General features: G+C 38.1%; 1 protein-coding gene across 13 annotated transcripts in view; it reads left to right on the top strand.

Moving 5' to 3' along the window:
- The window catches only part of LOC106870776 (tyrosine-protein kinase BAZ1B), a 65,152-nt gene that overhangs the window by 6,258 nt on the left and 36,077 nt on the right, over positions 1–22,817 (top strand). For 11 of the 13 annotated variants that reach the window (XM_089363845.1, XM_089363842.1, XM_089363844.1 and 8 more), the window contains 8 exons: positions 16,200–16,305; positions 16,824–16,866; positions 17,183–17,287; positions 17,587–17,663; positions 18,801–18,966; positions 19,689–20,345; positions 21,147–21,262; positions 22,466–22,630. In XM_089363845.1, coding sequence (XP_089219971.1) covers positions 16,200–16,305; positions 16,824–16,866; positions 17,183–17,287; positions 17,587–17,663; positions 18,801–18,966; positions 19,689–20,345; positions 21,147–21,262; positions 22,466–22,630 — 1,435 coding nt within the window. Of the gene's footprint in view, positions 1–15,124; positions 15,602–16,199; positions 16,306–16,823; positions 16,867–17,182; positions 17,288–17,586; positions 17,664–18,800; positions 18,967–19,688; positions 20,346–21,146; positions 21,263–22,465; positions 22,631–22,817 lie in introns of those variants that run through there. The other 2 variants (XM_089363853.1, XM_089363852.1) reach the window with 1 other exon arrangement.

Here is a 22,817-nt window from a genome sequence, read left to right as displayed (position 1 = left end):
CACTATGCCTTAGTGTATCTAGGACTACATTAACTAATGTGATCTTCAGATGGCAGTGTGATTCTAGGGAGATTTTACTATTGGAACTAGCATATTGTGTGACTACACAGAGGTTCCTAAATTGGTTCACATATATAATTTGTGTGTGTGTTTGGATATTTGTATCTTTATTGTGTGTATATTTTGTGCGTGAGTAAATAATTGTATCTAGTGTTGTCATCATCATCATCGTTTAACATCCGCTTTCCATGGGTTGGACGATTTGACTGAGGACTGGCAAACCAGATGGCTACACCAGGCTCCAATCTGATTTGGCAGAGTTTCTACAGCTGGATGCCCTTCCTAACACCAACCACTCCGAGAGTGTAGTGGGTGCTTTTACGTGCCACCGGCACAAGGGCCAGCCAGGTGGTACTGGCAACGGCCACGCTCAAAATGGTGTATTCTACGTGCCAGCGGCACTGGCAACGACCTCGCTTGAATGTCTTTTCACTTGCCAGTAAGGCGACGCTGGTAATGATCACGCTCAAATGGTGCTATTTACGTGCCACTGGCATGGAAGCCAGACAGCTGCTCTGACAATGATTACACTTGGACGGTACTGTTAGCGCTCCACTGGCACAGGTGCCAGTCATCGAATTTGGTTCAATTACGATTTCAATTTCACTTGCCCCAACAGGTCTTCGCAAGCAGAGTTTAGTGTCCAATGAAGGAAAGGTTGGCATGGGTGCTGCGTATATAAAAATTGTGTGAATATGTATATATATATATATAAGTGTGTGTGTGTAGAAATTAACTAGTGCTTGAATAGAACTACTTCTTTGAAAGAAATTTCTTGGCTGTTACCATGGGATCCAGTAAAATGAGAACAGCTGCCAGTTTTGGGGTTGGTGGTGAGTTCCAGGATTAGGTCAGCTTTATTTAGACCATGTTTATATCCTTCATGAGTAGTGCCATCACTGAAATGGGTTGCTCCGTCACTGGAATTCTTGCTGAATCTCCCCATCAAATACACTCTGGATAAAAAGCAACCAATATCCCAAGCCACCTCTGTGCAGATTTACAATTATATATATATATATATATATATATATATATATCAGGAGCACTGGCAATGATCTCGCTCGAAAACCCTACCAGTACCGCCTGACTGGCCTGGTAGGGTTTTCGAGCGAGATCATTGCCAGTGCCCCTGGACTGGCTCTTGTGCGGGTGGCACATAAAAGACACCATTTCGAACGTGGCCGTTTTCGTGCGGGTGACACGTAAAAGCACCCACTACACTCTGAGTGGTTGGCGTTAGGAAGGGCATCCAGCTGTAGAAACTCTGCCAAATTAGATTGGAGCCTGGTGTTGCCATCCGGTTTCACCAGTCCTCAGTCAAATCGTCCAACCCATGCTAGCATGGAAAGCGGACGTTAAACGATGATGATGATATATACATACATGCATATATATACATACATATATATATACATACATATACATATATATATATCATTGCTTCCGTGAGGCCCAATGTTTGAAAGTCATACTTCAACACCTCATCCCTTGTCTTCCTCGGTCTACCCCTTCCACAGGTTCCTTCCACAGTTAGGGCGTGGCACTTCCTCCCACAGCTGTCCTCATCCATACATAACACATGACCATGCCAGCACAGTCGTCTCTCTTGCACACTGCATTTGATGCTTCTTATGTCCAGCTTTTCTCTCGGGGCATTCGCACTCTGTTGTGTATGCACACTGACATTACGCATGCAGTGGATCATACTAGCTTCATTTCTTTCAACCCTGCGCATGTCCTCAGCTGTAGTCATGGCCCATGTTTCACTGCCTTGTAGCATGGCAGTTCGCACACATGCATTATACAGTTTACCTTTCATCCTGAATGAGAGGCCCTTAGTTGCCAGCAGAGGTAGGAGCTCCTTTAACTTTGCCCAGGCTATTCTTATTCTTGCTGCTACACTCTGAGCAACCACCCCGACTACAGACTTGGTTGCTTAGGTAGCGGAAGCTATGAACTACTTATAGTTTTCCTCCTGGCATGTGATAGAATCTGTTTTCTGTACATCTTCAGTGTTTATTGCCTCTGTGCATCTGCCACACACAGAAACTATCTTCCTGGTTAACTTTCCTATGATATTACTGCTCACACACATATATATAAGTATATATATACATACACACACATATACATTATCTTTTACTGGTTTCAGCCCAAGGCTGAGGTCATGCCGGTACACCTCCTGTAGTTACTTGGTGTTGTTTCTGGTATTGTTTTTGGTGAAGTAGCGAGTTGGACAGAGCCGCTGTTCTTTGCGTCTCCTTCTGCGATGTGGGTTCATCTGCTATCTTAGAGAGAAACCTGTCCAGATGTTCTTTGAAAACTTCCACATCAATTGCCTGCGATTGAAAGCAGAGAGATGCCACGACAGTTACCACAAAGGCTCCTATCTCCTTTCTTGAAGATAGTGACAATGACTGCATCTTTGAGATCTTGAGGAATCTATTTCTTCTCCCAGATCTGCAGAATCAGCATGAAGAGTCTTGCCTGAAGAGCAGGTCCACCCGCTTTGAGGAGTTCAAAGGGAATGTTGTCGGGTCCGGGAGCTTTGTTAGGTTTCATTTGATTGAAAGCAGTCATGAATTGGATATGGGAAGGGGGACATGACAGTTCCGGTCTGACAGGCGATTCAACAAGGCTTCGAAGTGTTCTTTCCAGCAGTGAAGAATCCCATCCTTCTCGGTGATGACAGTTGAGTTGTCTGCCGTTTTCAGCTGGGATGTTGATGATCTTTGGGGACCGTAGATTTCCTTGGTTCCAGCAAAAAAGTTCCGCATGTCACGGCTGTCAGCAAAGGATTGGAGTTGGACAGCTTTGGCCTACCACCATTGATTCTTGATCTTGCGAATCCTTCTTTGGCAGAGTGACTTGGCTTTCTTGAATCTGGCGAGTTTCATGGAACATAAGGGGTTGTTCAGATGTTCAATGAGTGCCGATCGCTAGGCATCAATCAAGGAGGAGATTTCAAGACTTTTTGAGTCGAACCGGTCTGCATAGGATCGCTTTTGGAAACCAATGTTCTCTCGCGCAGATTTGGTGATAATGTTCTTGAGCGAGGTCTACTCTGCGTTGGGATCAGAGAAAATAGTAATTCAGTCCATGATTATTTACTAACATCAGATGGTTGACGGTGCTACTGTTTATATATTGTGTGTGTGCATAAGTGTATATAAATTTATATATGCATATATACATTCACGCGCGCACACACGCGTACATGTGTGTGTATACAGTTGTTAGAACACACAGTACCCAGTACATATATATATGTATATATATATATATATATATATATATATATATTGAGTGGTTGGTGTTAGGAAGGGCATCCAGCTGTAGAAACTCTGCCAAATCAGATTGGAGCCTGGTGTAGCCATCTGGTTCACCAGTCCTCAGTCAAATCGTCCAACCCATGCTAGCATGGAAAGCGGACGTTAAACGATGATGATAATATATATATGTATGTATATTTATGTGTGTATATATATATATGTTTGTATGTATATTTATGTGTGTGTGTGTATATATATATATATATATATATATATTTATGTGTGTGTATATATTTATGTGTGTGTATATATATATGTGTATATATATATATATATTTATGTGTGTGTATATATTTATGTGTGTGTATATATTTATGTGTGTGTATATATATATGTGTGTGTATATATTTATGTGTGTGTATATATATATGTATATATATATATATATATATATGTGTGTGTATATATTTATGTGTGTGTATATATATATGTATATATATATATATATATATATATATATATATATTTATGTGTGTGTGTATATATATATGTATATATATATATATATATATATTATTTTTAATCGGCAGAATTGACTCAAGGTCCTATTTAAATGGCGCACTAATTTGAAAGATATACATTTTAACGTGACCCACCAGTTTTAATTTTTAAATGAACACTCCAGAAATAATTATAATTCACTATACGTATATAGAAGAGGCAAGCTTCTAGTTTTGAAGTCAGTTTGATAAAGTACCATGCACGAAACTGCGCCGTTGAGTCACTTCCGTATGATTCTGCCGATTAAAAGTATATATATATATATATATATATATATATATATATATATATATATATATAGCGAGAGAGGGAGAGAGTAATCCTTCGGTTATCGCGTGTGTTAAGTTTCAAAACCTCCCACAAATAATTAAAGTCTAAAAAATATAGGTATCTATCGGCCGCAGAAACCCGCGATATAAATGTACATATATTAGCCAGAAAAATCCGCGATGTATTGAGTACACAATAGGTGAACTGCGATGTTCTGAGTGCGCGATAGGTGAACCGCAATTTGGTGTGGGATTACTGTATATATATACATATATAAACACGCATATATGCAAATATGCACACAATCGATGATTATTTTAATAAATTATAGTTGTTGTTTTTTTTTTTCCTATTAATATTAAAAACTATATCTTCCTCGTTTTGCAATATATCTACTGGCGAAACCCGCCAATCCTATGTGTGTATGTGTATACACACGCATGTAAATGTATGCAGGCCTGTGTAAATATACTAGTGCGCGCGCAAGAGCACGTGTACTCTAACGCGCATATGTCAGCATGTAATACAGACACGCATTTTAACATGTGCAGGAACACACATGTGTGTGTGTGTGTGTGTGCAACACCAGCGAACGTATTTATTTAGACTGTTACATAGGTGCACATACATAATAAATATATGTATGAATTTGAACACACGCACACGTATATAGGCGGAGGTAAAGAATACGCACCCCACCCGTTTTCAGCGTAACAAAACCCCAAACCCAACTCTAAACACCGGGTGTGCATATTCTTTACTTTCGCATATATACATATATATATATATATATATATATATATTATTGTCTGGGGAGAGTCATTATCTTTTAGTGCCTTATTACTTACAATATATATATATATATATACATATAGCTTGTGTGTGTGTGTTCGTAATGATATACGCACTTACATAACGAATACACATCGTTAGATCTTTTCCTGTTATCACATTTTACCTGAGGGTGGCTAATTCTACCCACACTTAAGACTTCTCACTAAATGTGGAGGGACGAGTAGGCTTTGTCGTTCATCTTCTCTTTCATTTCCACAAACGTTTGATAAACCGAATACCAGTCATATACTGTGACTGTAAGATATTTGGTTCAAGTGTCATTAACTAGTCTCTCTGATTCGTATCCCCATTACTACCAAACTAGGCCTTATAATATCCCGACTGTAAAGCTGTTTAGGTTGTGCCTCTTCCCCTATGCCCTAATGTTAAGAAAGAGAGGGGTTAGTTTTAACTTCAGACCCTATATAGGTAGATTTTTACTGCTGCTGAATTACTAAAGATGGAACTTTTGGGTGCGCTTGTGTCATGTTTAATGGTAAATAAACTTTACTAAACCTCTTTCTGTTTTTTTTTTTATTAATTGAAGCTTAATATCGAAGCGCGTGTATTTGCCCCTCAATGAAGTTCTAGTGTCGGTATATGAAAAAAGACTTTGCACATAAGAGATATGACATCACCACCTCCTTGTTTTTAGCCCGTGGTCAGCCGTGTGAAAAGACTTTTTCTAAAGCTTTTTCTCCTTCCAGACATACTGCATTCATTGTGTAATTTCTTTAGAAATTACACAAAGTAATTTCATTTCTTAATGTAGTAATATTTTGCTTCTATTTCTAGCAGCCAGAATGATCACATAGTGGCTTGTTCATTGCCTCGACCCTGTACTATTTGTCTGTGAGAGAGTATATCTAACTCTGTGTGTGTGTGTGTGTGTGTGTGACTGTTTAATACTGTAACTTGCAAGTTTCTTTACACGAAAATTAATTTGGGTAAGAACCGAAAACAAACTGGGTCTAGAAAGGACTATTGTTCACTACACCTAGCAAGGGAGCCTTTACATGGTCGCGCGATCTGCTTGAAATGACAATCAAACCTTCCAAAGTACACCATACTACCACCTTGCACCCCACCCCCTAAAACGACTGGATAATCATGATTGGAATTCTTTTGAACCAGGGTTAAAAAGAACAACTGTTTTTCAGTGTATCCGATGTGATGGTATACATAAAGAGTGCTTGTGACATTCATGTTTTCTCAGAGGCGTGAAAGGAAGTGAAATAATAATGGCTTTCAATTGAAATCGAAACCGGGTCGTTAACATTTGCACTTTAGCAGTCGTTCGACTTGCCAGAAATGGAAACCATTTCTTTCCCAAATCACATTTTGCTGTCATATTAGAAGGGGGGGGGACACATTGGATGATGTAGTGTAGAAACCAATGATCGGATGATCATGATTCGTACGCCTTTGTTCACAGCTGTGCTCAGTCGTGGCTGACCTCGGGCTAAACAATAACAAAGGAAGGTTTCGCACTTGTAAGGGAAGGGGTCGGAAATGAAGTCGATGTCTTTTTTAAAAGCATTGTTTTTAAACCCCAGGTCAGCCGTTATGGAGCAAACCTATGATTAAAGGCGTTCTATTTCATTACCGTTCCGAATTATTTTCTTATTTTCAAGAATAGTAAACGTCAGACTATGTTATCTAATGTCTCCATTTAAAGATGCGAGATTTAACTGCTATAGTTAGCGGTTCGATCAATCACATCGGCAATCCTTCCTGCCAAGGAGAAGAGCGAAACGGCTTCGACCCGAAATCAAAATGCAGATGGCATGATGACTACGATGCTGGTGATTTTGTTTGTGTGCATGTCCAACCTGATCAAAGAAATTCCGGCCGTAACCAACCCACATTTCAATCGCTAAATATCTAACTCAACCGTATCCGATGTCTTTATTATTATTATTATTTTTTTTTTATTAAGGTTGTCTCTTGTGTTTTGAGTTGGGGTTTAGCTGCTATTTTTTGTTGCGTGTTGAGCGACCACGTAAAAAAAGCTCCCTCGTTGATACCGCTAATGGTTTTTATTTAAGTTTATGATATAACCTCTATTCCCATCAATATTAACGCCTACTGTATCCCATCCTTTATCGGTTTGTTATTGCAGTCTGGGACACACGGGCGGTCTTGATATGGCTCACTGACCTTGTTGACTGGTTTCCTGTCTGGGCAAACAAACGACACACACACACACAACACGCACCGACCGTTTTCTATCTGCACTAAGTCCACCACCTTCCTGTCCCATCACCTCAGCCCATCTATCCGTTCACTACCTCTCTACCCGTCTTTCTGGTCGTCGTCGTCATCACCATCAACAGCCACATAAATTATTCCTCTTTGTTTTGACTCAAGTCCTATCGATAAAAATAAAATAGAATAAAAAATCCCGCCTGCCATGACCATCTCGTCATTCCTTTGTGAATTGCGTATCTAGGCCGGCATTATCCTTGTGTACACTTGCGTTCTTCAAGAGGGAGTAGGATAATTTTGAGGGAGATTTGGCTGCTCGCTCTAGCAAATCTAACGACGCCATCCTCATGCGGTCACATAAGGGGTGCGGAAGTACAGTCCTCACCATCCTTCCATTTATTTGATCCCTATTACAGGCATATTTTCCTATTTTTTATTTACATTTTTCTTCCAACTCAAGAATCCTTTTATCTTTCACCACGTTAAATCCTTTGTCTTTCCTAGTCCATGTTGGTCCCTATATTTATATATATATATACTTTTTATTTTCCTTATTTTAAACAGTTTCCTTTTTATATCTCTTTTCAAATTGATCTTCCCATCACCTTATTCCCACCACATTTAAAAAAAAATTGAGCCTTTTCTCTTTGGTCCACGTACACTAATCACCAAACATTTTTGCGAAGTTAATAATGCCCTTATATAAATATAAACGAATACACACACACACACACACACACACACACACACACACACACACACACAAAAATACATACATATATATATATATATATATATTTTTTCCGCTGCTTTCTGCGCCGGTTTTTCAAGGAAGGGGACAAAACTATAAAACGGCTTGTATTCGGTGAGACAGATGAGAATGTGTTGCTTCCTTTCATTTTGCCCCTATCTTCAGCTGTTTTCATCTCCTCCCTCCCGTGCCCTCGATAGTCTCTCTCTCACTCTCACCCTTTCTCTCTCTGTATATATACCCTCAATTACAACAGCTAACCCAATTCTTCTAGAACTGATTATTTTTATGTGCGTTTGTGTGAATGACTTTGGCAAGTGTTACTTAGACTTAACAAACGCATGGACTAGTTTCTTGTAATAGTTCTAGTGTGTGAATACGTATTCTATATATTTTGTGTTTGCCTGTGTGTATGTATGTTTGTATAATCAAGTGGATGCAGTTATCTTTGATAAAACAGAGCTCAAATGATACAGAGCAAGGCTACTTGATGTCAAGTGTCTTACACGGACAAATTAAGACTTCTCCTCAGGGACAAGAGTCTTAACATCTGATCATGTTGTTAAAGGACGAGTTCTAAGTTTATATCATCATCGTCGTCGTTTTAACGTCCACTTTTCTAAACTTGCATAGGTTAGGAGGGAATTCTGTGAGCCAGATTTTCTACGACCGGATGCTCTCTGTCGTCAAACTTCACTTGTTTCCAAGCAATTATAATATTTTCCCGCGACCTGATATGTTTTCACGGAAGATTGGAAGGAACTATCACATGATGTCAAGACAAGGAGACACTAACATATGTAGGTGTGTGTGTTTGTGTCTCCATATGACTTTATACTGATATCATTTCATGCTGTGGTAGCATTTTTCCTGCAGCTCAGCAGATGGAATGAAGTATTTTGTGTCAAAGAAAGCAAATAAGGTTTGATGATAGGAAGGGCATTCAGCTGTGGAATACTGACTGCCTAGTTATCTCATGCTAGCAGGGGCGGGTTGAAACGTCGGTCAGTCGGGCATTGCCCGAGGGGGTCCGGCACTTTACATGTTAATTCTACTAAAACACACATTCAAAGGGGTCCGGTAAACAGTTATGCCCGAGAGCCCTTAATCTTTTCATATAATAATGTGATATTGCTTGTGCGCGCGTGTTTAAGCGCAACTGCAAACAAGACAGTCTCGTTAACACCTAGGATAAATGATAAGTACGAGGGTCGATTCATTCGACTAAAAATTCAAGGCGGTGCCCAAGCATGGCCGTAGTCTAGTGACTGAAACAAGTGACAGATAATATATATAGTTTGATTCAAATTCGTTGATACTCGTCGTCTGCCATTTTGAATTCAAAATGGCTGACGACTATCGTCACACTTGAAACTCGAGTACCGACAAATTTGAATCAAACTATTTTGATCCGTACATGTGACACCCAATAAATTTGCTGAGTACCCTTCTTTCGTTTGTACATTCACTCGTGCAAAAGTGTCATAAGTCCAAAACGTTGCTTTTTCAGAAAACGAAAAAATATTTTCAGCATTCCATAACAGAACCGTTGTACTACGTACGCTTTGACGATTTTTGATATCTTGGCATCTGAAGCAGCTGGAGATACGATAGTTTGACCTAAGAACCCGCTATTGCAAGCAAAAATAAATGTATATATATGTGTGTGTGTCTGTGTTTGTCTCCCCCCAACATCGCTTGACAACCGATGCTGGTATGTTTACGTCCCCGTAACTTAGCGGTTCGGCCAAAGAGACCGATAGAATAAGTACTAGGCTTACAAAGAATAAGTCCAGAGGGTCGATTTGCTCGACTAAAGGCGGTGCTCCAGCATGGCCGCAGTCAAAGGACTGAAACAAGTAAAAGAGTATATGTATGTGTGCGCGCGTAATATACACAGCAGGTGCTGTTTATAACCATGGCTAATATTATCAGACCCTTATTGTTATCGATAAGACTTAGTCGCTAAGTGGTCATATTTAAGTGGATTCAACCGTGTATGTGTATTTTACTGATTTATGCCAATGTAGGAACTTTTTTTTTTCTGTCCAGCAGTCAGATTTCATGTTTGTATGTGCAGACGTATATGTAGATAGTACTGCTAAGAAACTGTAAACCACTGTTATTTCGTTCGCACACCCACCTCGCTCGTACATTCTAGTAATTATTCCTTTCTATCATTCTTATCTTCCCATTCATTCTCTTTCTTATTCCACTTTCTACATTTTTCGCTCCCAGATTCCCTTCATTTCTCTTATTTTTTTTCTTTGCGATAGCTTTCAGTCCAACACATGCGCAACAAGTAATTTTTTTGCTATTTCCTCTCGTTTTTCACCCATTCTACGCTCTCTTGAGCTTAAGGCTAGGTGTTTGTTGGACAACTTTCTACGAGAAACAGACCGTATGAGACGTAACTCATCAGGCGGACCGTATCCTCCCCCCCCCCAAAAAAAAACCCCAACAAAAAAGAAATTAAATGTAATTTTTCATCGGCGAGCTATTCAGACAGTCTCGCGGGCCGCAGTTTACTCATGACTCAGCTGGTGATTAATTACATTTTTTTTTATTTCGTTCAGTGTCGAATGAAGAACTCTGTCCGATCCGTCACAAACTTTTTCTATCAATGGTATACATCTAAACTTAAGAAGCTTGAACACTTTCTCAATAAAATAAGGGTTTTTACATCTGCTTTTTAACTCTGTCTTTTCCGTGTTGTGTGTGTATGTGTGAAGGTGCCATCTTTCGAAATTTGTACATATAAGATGGTGGATAAAGTGGAGCAACCTGCACTGTAGAAAAGTGAAAGTAAACAAATGCTTGTTAATCGATATTGCATAGCTGCGTCAGGTTTATTATTGTTATTATTATTATTCTACTAAAATATAATAATTACGCAAGATGGTAAAGTTGTCTTTTTACACGATGTCGATTATTGACGATCATTTGTTTAATCTTTTGCTTTTCTTTGATGCATTTCGTTTCACTTTTGTCCCCCATCTTGTACACACAGTTCGAAAGATCGCCATATAATAATGTGTGTGTCTGTGTGTACGCGCGTTTAAGCGCAGCTGCAAACAAGACAGTCTCGTTAACACCTAAGATAAAAAAGATAGTGGCTTCTTGTTACGCAGGTTTGAATTCTTAGTAAACAGTATGTAAGGTGTGACATTTTATCTTTTATACAAAGCATTATCTCTGTGTTTGCCACATCCAGTTGGCTGGTTATTCTGAATTCATTTATAACGGTCACAAAGATCTATTGGAAACAAAAAAATTATGTTTGTGTCAACCCGACAAGGGAATCTCTGGTTGCTCAACGTATTAGGAATAATAGCCAAATCCTCCTCAAATCGTACTACATCGACCTAGATAGATACACTTTCTGGACGAAAATTACGATTGTAACAGCTGAGACTTCACTAAAGCCTGGATCGGGGCTAGCCTGGACCTAGAAACAACTATATTTGTGATACATATTAGTCTTAGACTATCTACTAGGGGTTTCAATTCACGCCCTGTCTGTCCCGTTGTTGTTCTATTTCCTATTAATAGTTGAAGTTAGCTGTAGTGGTAGAAACCCTTCAACCATCTTATCACGTTTTACCAGTTTTTTTTTTTGTTTGTTCTCCATATCCGTCCCTCCCCTTCTCTCTCTCACTCTGTCTCTTTATCACGTATTATTTACGTTCTTTATATTATTATTTGAAATGTACTTTATTAATGTCACTTGCCTCTTCCCCCCTCTTTCTTTCATGCCTGCTGCGTAATGCTGCTCTTTGTCTCTCCCCCCCCTGTGTGTGTGTGTGTGTGTTTGCGCGGGCACTTATCTGTGTGTGTGTGTGTAACTTCCATTATATAATACGTCTTTCTCCCAACCTCTTCCTCTACTCCTCTTACTCCCTTCCTCCCCCTCTGGTGTAAATTTAATTACGACGATGTGGACAGCCGCTTTGACCCACTCTCCCGATTGTCGCTTTTCGTCCATTTACCGTTTATTTAGTTGGTTTCACTTCCTCTTTCCACCATCTCACCGTTTCTTTGGTGGTGTGTATGTGTTGTCGAGTTGGTAGACGTTTTGTATTTACAAACATGTTGTGGGAGGGAAATGTTAAGTGGAAAGATTTTTTTTTTTTTTTACTCTTAATACGAGAAAAAAATTTTTTTTTTTCAGGTGAAATTTCTTGGGCCTTTCTGATTATTCAAACTATCTTTTAAAAATCGGGAATGTGAAACTTAAGAGCTTCTTGTTTCTAACACACACACACACACACACACACACACACACACACACACACACACACACACACACACACACACACACACACACACACACACACACACACTCTCTCGCGTCGTCGTAGACTTATTCCGTCACCCGATTTGATATTGCTATCTGGCACTTTAGATGCCTTTAGAAGAGGTCTTCACTTCGTTGCAGGCATTCTGGTTAGGTTTCCGGTTTGAGGATATATTCCTCTCCCCCTCCTCCTTCCAATTAGTCTCAGAAGCTCTGTGTATAGAGATGTTTATTTTTGTGCATTTAAATATGCATATTCGTGTGTGTGTGTGTGTGTGTTTACATGTTTGTTTATGTGTACATTTGCGTACAGTGAACCCTCGATTCAGCGGACTAAGAAAGAAAGGTGTGTCCGTTAAATCGGAGGTAACATTAGAAGCCGGTCATCTCTCTCTCTCTCTCTCTCTCTCTCTCTCTCTCTCTTTCTCTCTCTCTCTCTCTCTCTCTCTCTCTCTCTCTCTCTCTCTCTCTCTCTCTCTCTCTCTCTCTCTCTCTCTCTCCTCTCTCTCTCTCTCTCTCCTCTCTCTCTCTCTCTCTCTCTCTCTCTCTCTCTCTCTCTTTCGTTTACGCATTCTCACGCGATTTTACTGCCTTCACCTTACGGTTTTTCTCATTAGAGTTATTAATTTTTCTTCGTTCTATTTCGTACCTTTTTTTCTTCACCCTCTTATATTTTGTTCTACCCATCGAAGAGTTATATCTTCAGCTCACTCTAGTCGCTTTTTTTTCTCGTTTGAAATTGCTATCTTTGTATTATTAATCGGTCCATTGAGTTAGCGAGCTGGCAGGCTCGTTATCACGCTGAACGAAATGCTTAACGTCCGGCTGAGGTCGACTTTGCCTTTCATCCTTTTGGGTCGATGAGATAAGTACCGGTTGAGCTCGGGGAGGTGGGAGATCGATGTATTCGACTTGCTCCGTCCTCCCCAAATTTCAAGTCTTGTACCCAGAATAGGAAAGTTTATTCAGTACATTGAACCGGGCGTTTATTGTGTATATTATTTATACGTGGATGAGTTTACAAATTTGTTTGTCTTTTTTGATAATTTATAACTTGGAAGATAATTTCCAATGATTTCAAATATGAATGAAACAAAATTGTGACTGATTTGTAAATAAATGTCAAATACTCAACTTATAGAGTTTTAGTTTATGGTCTCCTTTGTGATTACGAATAAGCAGCTCTTGATGATTATATCTCACACACGTATGCATGCACATAGATAAAAGAAATAAAAATAAATAAATAGAAAAAAGCTCTGTTTGACTCAGAATCTCATTACTTTGTTTGGATGCCTGGTTCTGTGTGACAAAATTACCACAGCTTCTAAATAAGTGATTTTTCAATAGATGATGAATAAAGCTTGTCATGGCTACTTCAGATTATGTTGTGGAATTGATAGCTGTCAACTGCTACTGTGTCTGATTATTGCTGAATGTTACTAGCAGAGAGCCAGAATCCTTCCTGTAGGCAGTTGATTGATTTCTCATGTTGAAAGTAGGATCTTTAGGTGAAAGATATGTAGCTGTATCTGTTAAGACATGTCATTTTGGAAGTGATATTGTCTAGGCAAAAGTAATTCACCTTAACATTATGTGCATTAAAAAATTTATGCTATTTATTTGAGCTTTGGAAGTGTTGCCTAATTAAAGACAAGACGTTTTTTTCCATGTTCATGGAGACATCTAGATTGAATAGTAAAATGAACTGGGTTATTTTCCTCTTTTTCTAAGGATGGAGTAGGGGGCTCCTTGATATGCAACTAACAACCATATGTGCGCAATTATTATTAATATTACCTCTGCCTTAGTGAAGGTGGAGGTATTGTTTTCAATCGTGTTTGTTTGTTTGTCTGTGGACAAGATATCTCAAGAACTGCTGGATAGATTTGGATGAAACTTTCAGAGATGTTTGGCCTCATGACTGGCACAAACTGATTAGATTTGGGGATTGATCTGGTAGCTGACAAGCCACTTATCCAAAAGTTAGCTGACACCCACAAGTGCATGCATAGCTTGCCACTGTTCAGAAAGGATTGTTGGGTCCTGTTTTTATGGGTCTCTATTTGTGCTAGGAAACAGTCGGTTATTGGATGTAAGGCCTCAGCTGTCATGAAACTTCTGCCTTAGAAACTAGAGACATAACAGATATCACGAAGTTATCCTCACAGATGCTCTACTGATTCTGCTTGTTCCACCACTGTTGAGTGACCTAAATATTAAAATATGTTGCACTTTTGCCCCAGGTCATCCCTGGTTGAGCAGACCTATGATAAATAAACTACTTCAACAGTGATCATCCTCCTTTCTCTTTGTATATCTGGGAACAACATTGTCCAACATCTTCTTCCTCTTTTTAGGAAGTAGGGTTTGGTTTGAAGGAATTTGGCTGCTATTTCTAGCTGGTTAAGCGGCACCATATAGAGACTCCTTTGTCGGCTGAAGTTGTAGAAGTATATGGGAAGAGGGATAAGATGTTGGAGACAGCTCTGTCATATTCTATTGTTGGAAATAATGTCTCTATTATTAACAATCACAACTGCTGCTTGATTTTTGTCTTTTGTTTTCCATTGATTTCGAATGAGTCTGTTTAATGATTTTGTATATTGATGAAAATTTTACCTCGTTTTCACTGAATTTTGTTCAGCTAATTAGTGAGTGACTGTGTATCACTTGTATGTACATACATATATGTGTGTGTTCGTTAGCTGTGTATGTGTGTGTGACTATCAATTGTATCTGTATATCATCATCATTTAACGTCTTGTTTTCCAAGCTGGTATGGGTTGGGCAGTTTGACACGGAGCTGGCCAGTTGGGTAGCTCTTCAGACTCCAGTTGTCTGTTGTGGCATGGTTTCTATGGCTGCGTGTGTATCTTGTTTTAGTCATTAGACTGCAGCCATGCTGGAGCACTTCCTTGAAGTGTTTAGTGTGAATGCTTAAAGGTTAAGAAAGCTGTGGATCTTTAAGAAAGCTGTGGGTCCTTGAATGGGAGTATTCAATAGTGTGAAATTTATTGTTGGTTTCATGTTGGTTTTTAAGTTTTTTTATCTGATGGCTTACATAACCAAATTGAATGAGCAGTCGGCTGAAAAATTTTGTCCCAGTCTACACGAAATTTACAATAATACATATATACATTCATCAGTCATACTTGTTTGGCAAGTGATTTGATCTAAGAATGAATGTTGAAAGTAAAAAATTTTAACTATGAAAGAGCACACAAAACCTGTTACATTCACTTTTTATTTCTTAATAGTACAATATAATATTAAGAGTTTCATAATACTAATGCGACCTGGTCACCAAAGCAATTTCACTGCACATACTTGCTTCTGTTTTAGGTACTTAAAGTGCTGACTATATTTTTATCAATATTTTAACATTTTTAACTCTCAGATTACTTTGTCAAATATAATACTTATTTATTCACATTGGTTTAACTCGGTGGTTCCCAAAGTGGGCAGGATTGCTCTCCTGGGGGCAGTAGAAAGTTCCGAGGGGCATTGAAGAAAGGTGGGGTGATAATGGAGTAGCAATACATGTAAAAGCAACAAAATAATGGGTTCGTTAGGTTAAGTTTTACTCGTGAAATACAGTTGGTTTGAATTTGCTTCAGAAAGAGGTCTATGTTTGTGATGGTTAGTTGGGGGTGGTCATGCTAGGAATGTGGTCTGGATGTCAAGGGGGCGGCAGCCCAAAAATGTTTGGGAACCACTGGTTTAAATTAATCATGCTATATCTCATGGCTTCGAGATTTCAATGATGTGATTGTTTATATTTAGAATGACATTGTAAAGTAGATATGAGAAACCAGATCTAGCCAGTTTGAATGTAAAATGGATGGACTATTTGGGCTGGATATAGCCAGTTTAAATGCATGCTAAAGAGCTAAAATCTTTTGCTTCTATTGTTGTAACCAATTTCTTTTTCTCTGATCAGGTATTCTCTCTTTGGACACATTGGTTGACCAAGCTTGGCTCAAGCTACAACAAGTTCTTTCAATCAATGAATGTGTTTCTCTGAAAGTCAAGACTTCTGGTAAAGTGTGAGTATCATTTTAGATTTTGTCTTTTATCTTTTACTTGTTACAATCATTAGACTGTGACCATGCTGGGGCACCACCTTGAAGAGTTTTAGTCAAATGAATCGATCCCACTACTCACCTTTTTTTCTTAAGCCTAGTAAGAGTTGAGGTAGGATAAAATACAAGCTTTTTAAGGTAATTTCTGTAGCAAAGAGGAAGGTTACACCCTATAGGAGTATTCGATATTTCATCCTATCCTTTGTGTTTCCTACTGAAATCCTTTGCCCAATATCTTCTTCCATCACCTTTAGCCATGGTTTTTTTTTCACACATTGGACAATGCGTGCCGGATGAAAGTGCTTTTGGTGGAGGGTTTCAGTTGTAATAATATGCTGTGAGGTCAGATCTCAAGATTTTATACCTCCCAAAAGAAATAATAACAGGCTCAGATGATTGGCAAAATTTTGAAACTTATATCAGAAACATTAACATGATGTTTATAAATTATTTCCATATAATATTTTTCCTTTTATTTTCAGGGTGAAAGCCAAAGTTGTTAGAATCGATACATGTGGTATTGAGGTTAGAGACCATTTTCTTTACGTCTTTTTTCTGTAATTTTTTTTTTAAATTAAAAAATTTTTTTCTAACATAAAAATTTTTTTTTCTTTTTAAATATCAACATATTAAAATATTTCAGTCCCTTATTTTGTTCAAGCTATGAATGCAATTATATTTTATTCAGATTGATTAATACAAAAGTTATTTTACTATATTTCAATTCTTGATTATTTCCAATATTAATTACCATCAAATGTTTGTGTCATTAGAAATATGTCCACAAAACACTTAAAGCTGTCTACATATATAAATATATGTGTGTTTCTATCCATTTCAGGCCAATCCTACAAGTAATTGCAGTTCTCCATCAAGTGATAAAGAAAATACAGATGAAAACAGTTCTAATAAAGATACTGGGCAAAAGAAGTGGGTGCCTCCCAAAGTAGGTCTTCTATGGTTTCCCTTCAACTTTTGTCATTGTGATTAAATAGAAATAATTGTTGATAGTAATGAGAATAATTGTCCCTGGTTTAGGCACCAGACAAGCAATTTTTGAGAGGTAGTAGTTTAGTACTTTATTTTATTGACTCCTGAGGGATTTACCACACACACTGTCTCTATCTCTGATTGTCTCTCTGTCTCTCTCTCTCTCTCTCTCTCTCTCTCTCTCTCTCTCTCTCTCTCTCTCTATAGGTGGAAGTTGTTAAATAATATTGTTATATTTTTCTTTTGTATCTGCAGTTATTACCGTATAAATACAGCATAAAACTAAATGAAGAAGAAAAAATTATTAACTGTGTACCAGCTGCTGATTTAACGTAAGTGCATTTTAAAACATACTCTGTGTGCACATGTAATATGTGTCTGTGTGTCTGTGTATGTATTTATGCATATGTGTAAGTGTGCACCTATGAAATGCATTGGTTTCTGCATGGTGGAGCATTTTTAATTCCAAGTTCATAATAATTAAAGGACTTGCATTTAACATAATGTCCTCCTATTTTTTATTCCTCCCAGATTTAATAAATATTCATAACTTCAAGATGTACTGTGGGATGTTATATAATTATCTCAATCTAATTAAAATTATGTTTTGGGACATTTTACTTCAATATACAGTTCATTTTTAAAAATGAAATTAATGTGCTATGTGAAAAATTTTTGATCCTAAAATCTTGTACCTTAAAGAACTAAATGGCATTCATAGGTTGATCACAACAATAACAACAGCAACATTTGTGTCAAATTTTGGTACAAGGTCAGCAGTTACAGTTGGGTGGGACATAATTACAATGATCCCCATTACTTGATTGATACTTGTTTTATTGACCCTGAAAAGATGAAATGCTAAGGTGGGATTTGAACTGGGAAGATAAAGAGCCGGAAAAAATGCTGCTGGGCATTTTGCCAACCATGCTAGTGATTCTACCTGCCCTATTCCTTAATCATCATCATCATCTTCCTCATCATTGTTTAATGTCTACCTTCCGTGCTGGCATGGGGAGAACGGTTTGACAGGAGCCGGCCAGGCAGAAGCCTGCACCAGACTTCTGTGACTGTTTTGGCAGGATTTTTACAGCTGGATGCCCTTCTTAACACCAACCATTCAACAGAGTGAACTTAGTGCTATTTTACGCAACACAGTCATAATAATAATTTTTTCTAATTTTGAGCTACAAGGGAAGTTGATTACATCAACCCCAGTGCTCAATGTTGCTTGTTTCATTTATTGACTCCCAGCAAATGACTCCTCAGAATGTAAACACAGAAGTAATACCACTTAACATTTTGTCTGGTGTGCTAATGCTTCTGACAGTTTGCCACCTTAATAATAATAATAATGATAATAATTTTATTTTATTAATTGTGGTAAAGATTGCATGTAAGAAATTTTCTGAAGGTCCGTTCTTTAAGAATATTACATTTTATTTATTTTTTAACAACAAAATTTTCAGTCGTGTTGACCGGCCACCTCCGAAAGAACTTCTTCGTTTGTTCATCAGAACACATGCTTTACGTGCTGGTGTAACGTCTTCCAGTCCTTGGGTTGTTGATGATATCATGATTAAAAAACATAGCATACAGAATAAACTTGCAGATGTTTTCTTATCTCCAATGAAGGTAAGATTATTTTGTCTTTCAATTTGCTGTCTTTTTTTTTTTTCCTTTGAAGTTTCAGTTGATTATAAACAAACCCTATACTTATTAAGTTTGCTATTATTTTATTGATCTCTGTTTATCAAGCCATTCGCGTTGGGGACATAAAGGAACACAACATAAACCTTAATGTAGTTAGGTTCGCATTCTAACAACTGTCAGTGCACCCGTGTCCGTGCTATATAGAAAGCACCGCATAAAAAGCACCTGTGGTGGCATCACATAGGAGCATATGTGCCAGTGCCACGGTAAAAGCAGCTACGTAGGCGCTGCACAAAAAGCATCCATGCCGGCACCTTGTAACACCTGTGCCAGCACTGCGTATAGACACCTGAGCTGGTGCCACAAGGTATCAAAAGAATTAAGCAGAAACAAAATTCCTGCTATAGATTTGAACCTATGTCTCATATATTCAGCCATTACAAAAAGGCATATACTTACTTACACTTGAGCACATACACATTCTGTCTTATTTCTGCTTCTTTCTATCACACACACACACACACACACACACACACACACTCATGCACATTCTTTCTCTGTTGTGTATGCACTTGCTTTGACACACAGACACACATTCTCTATCTGTTTCTGTCTCTTTCTCTCTCACATACGTAAATTAATTATAATTTAATTTCATGATAATCAAGATTGTGACGTCTTTAGCTTTAATTTTATTTCTTCAGATACAAGATCATTCCTTAGATGAATGTGCAAAGAAACGAAAACTGTCCAGTAGTAAATCTCAGAATTCTTCAAATGCCAAAAAATCTAAACTTGATAAATCCAAACCTGCGAAAACCTCCAAGAAAAAGAAGGATGAATCGGAAAGCAGTTCGAAGAAGAAAGCAAAGCAGGGTAAATTGAATACTAGTAGTAGCAGTAGCAACAGCAGCTGTACCACTAAAAGGAAACCCTCTATATCGAAGAACAGCAACAGCGGCAGTCCAAGCAAAAAAAGCAAATTAGTGAATGATGTGGATTCTTCTGATGAAGATTCAGATACTAGCGAAGATTGTACTCTTGGAAAATTAAAAAAAAAGCTTCCGTTGAGCAAAGACGATGATGATGTCCCCCTAAGTACGTTAAAAATGCAGCGTACGCCCACAAAGAGCAAAAAAACTGACAGCCGGCAAAGCACCCCTAAAAAGCCTAAGACTGTACAGAAAGACCAGGGCAAAGGGAGTGCTAAGAAATCGTCATCGAAGAGCTCTGAAAAGAAGAAGTCTTCGAAAGAGTCTGACAAAAAGAAGAAAGTCTCCGGTGAGAAGGATAAAAAGAAAAGTAGTAGTAGTAGTAGTAGTAATAAATCTAAGGATAAAGAAACTCCGAAAAAGAACAAGGTAAGCTTGAATTGTTTCGTGTTTTGTATAGTTTAGTTTATTTGTTTCACTCTCGTTCATTGGACTGTGGTCATGCTGGGGCACTGCCTTGAAGTGTTTTGTCAAACAGACTCCAGTTATTTTTTAAATTAAAAAATTTTTTTTTTCAAGTCTGGTACTTATTCTATTAGTCTCTTTTGCCAAACCACTAAGATACAGGGATGTAATCAAACCATCAGTTGTCAAGCAGTGTTGGGGGATTAGCACAAAGACACATACATACCTCTCCTCCCACACACATATATACACACATGCAGATCTTTCTCTCCCATTTTCCCTATCCCTCCCCACACACTCGTGCACCCCCACCCACCCCCACTTCTCACCTTCTACCTTGAAGTGCCACCTGGACTCCTCATTTCCACTATTTATCTCCTTGGAGATACCACCATTTCACTCTCACAGATGATTCATAATTGTGTTCTTGATAATTCTGTTGATATATATTCTGTGATGCTCGTCCCCTTGTAGGGTAAGCTGTATTGAATCAGTGGTTCGGAAGACCTGAGGGCAAGTTTTGGGTTTTCTTTGTTATTAAAAGTATTCTGAAAATGCTATGGGATTTATTGCTACAAGCAGGGGACACTGGGGTAATCAAATACTGGCTTGAAATGTTAAATCTCTAAACTAAACCCAAAACTGGTCTGTTAAATTTGTTGTTGTGGTGCGTCATTATCTGGTTGTTGGTCAAATAGTTCCGTTTCTAAACCCCACTGCCATTGTGTCTTGTCACTCACTGTTGTTATTTATTGTCTCTCGCAGAGTATGAAACAAATGACATTGCTGGAAATGTCGACCAAGAAAGGACCAAAGACACCTGAGAAAAAGAAACCCTCCACCACATCTTCACCTCAAAAACCACCTCCTCTTGTACGAAAGTAAGTAGCAGGAATTTGTATAGTTTCCTTCCGTTTGTAGATTCTCACAGTCATAGGATCATGGTTTCGATTCCCAGACCGGGCATTGTGAGTGTTTATTGAGCGAAAACACCTAAAGCTCCATGAGTCTCCGGCAGGGGATGGTGGCGAACCCTGCTGTACTCTTTCACCACAACTTTCTCTCACTCTTACTTCCTGTTTCTGTTGTGCCTGTAATTCAAAGGGTCAGCCTTGTCACACTCTGTGTCACGCTGAATATCCCCGAGGACTACGTTAAGGGTACATGTGTCTGTGGAATGCTCAGCCACTTGCACGTTAATTTCACGAGCAGGCTGTTCCGTTGATCGGATCAACTGGAACCCTCGACGTCGTAAGCGACGGAGTGCCAACAACAGATTTGTACAATTTTTTTTCTTCTATGCCAGTATGAAGGGATAATTTTATGACTTATAACAAATACATATTGTTGAAGAAATTATTTTAAAATCATGATTCCTTTCCTGCTTTTAACCATGAAATCTGTTTTCCACTAATCATACAGAAACACTAATCATGCAGAGTTATGTACCTTCTCTATAGTAACTCTTGTGAGATTTTTAACTCCTGATTGGCACTATTAGTGCAACAAATTAACCTCAAAGCCTTTTTTTCTTTCTCGTGAATATATTAAAAGCAGCTACTTAATTCTGGTTTTTGATTCGCAGAATCAGTTGTGTTTTTAACGCTTTTAGGAAAGGCATTGCTGATTCTTTTTCCATGTTTTTGCATTAGTTATAACATTATGTAGAAAATATTTCCTGAATAAACTTTGCTTATTTAACTATTGCAATAATCACTAGTAGTAGTTTAAAAATTTTTGTAATTATGTCTTCTGATCAAAATTGACATTGGAAAAATGCCTTGGACGAAGTTGAGTCTGATGTTGACCAGTATACTGCCATCAAAGTCCGTTTCAGTGAAATGGTTACTGTTTGTGATGAAAATTATTGTTTGGAATTGTTTAGAATTTTAGGCTACATTTGTTTCATTTTGAATCAACAATTCTTTGATTTAATATTGTGCTGTTGAGAATTAAACTTTATCTGATAGAAACCTTTATCACACTTGGAAATAGTACAAAGTTGTGTTAGATGAATTAATAATTAGAAAATAAGTTTTTAACACTTTAATAATTAAACTTTTATTAATTCTTTCTCCCCTTAGATTAATGGCAGCTATGAAGACTAAAGATAGTAACAGAAATGAATATAAGAAAATTCTAGAAAAAGTTGTTATACATTTATCAGCTCAACAGAGAGAAAAATTGCCTCCCGATGTGAAAGACATTGTCCTGAAAGCTTTCCAAAGTCATGAGGAAAGGAAAAAGCTGTAAGTTTATTTATTTATTTTCCATTGATAGACAGAATAGTTGGGTCTTTTGCATGCTTAACATTTGCTGGTGACCCACAGGTTGTTTAACAGTCTTCAAATTGATCTTCCAGTCTTTAAATTGTTCAATTGTGGCAAAGATGATGAGCATTGTCTTTTCCCTTACACACAAACACACACACACACA

Source organism: Octopus bimaculoides, chromosome 15 (assembly GCF_046866305.1).
Source record: "Octopus bimaculoides isolate indiv1 chromosome 15, ASM4686630v1, whole genome shotgun sequence".
Lineage (NCBI taxonomy): Eukaryota > Metazoa > Mollusca > Cephalopoda > Octopoda > Octopodidae > Octopus > Octopus bimaculoides.
The sequence above is the reverse complement of the archived record's forward strand: the minus strand, read 5'-3'. Positions and strand labels throughout refer to the sequence as shown.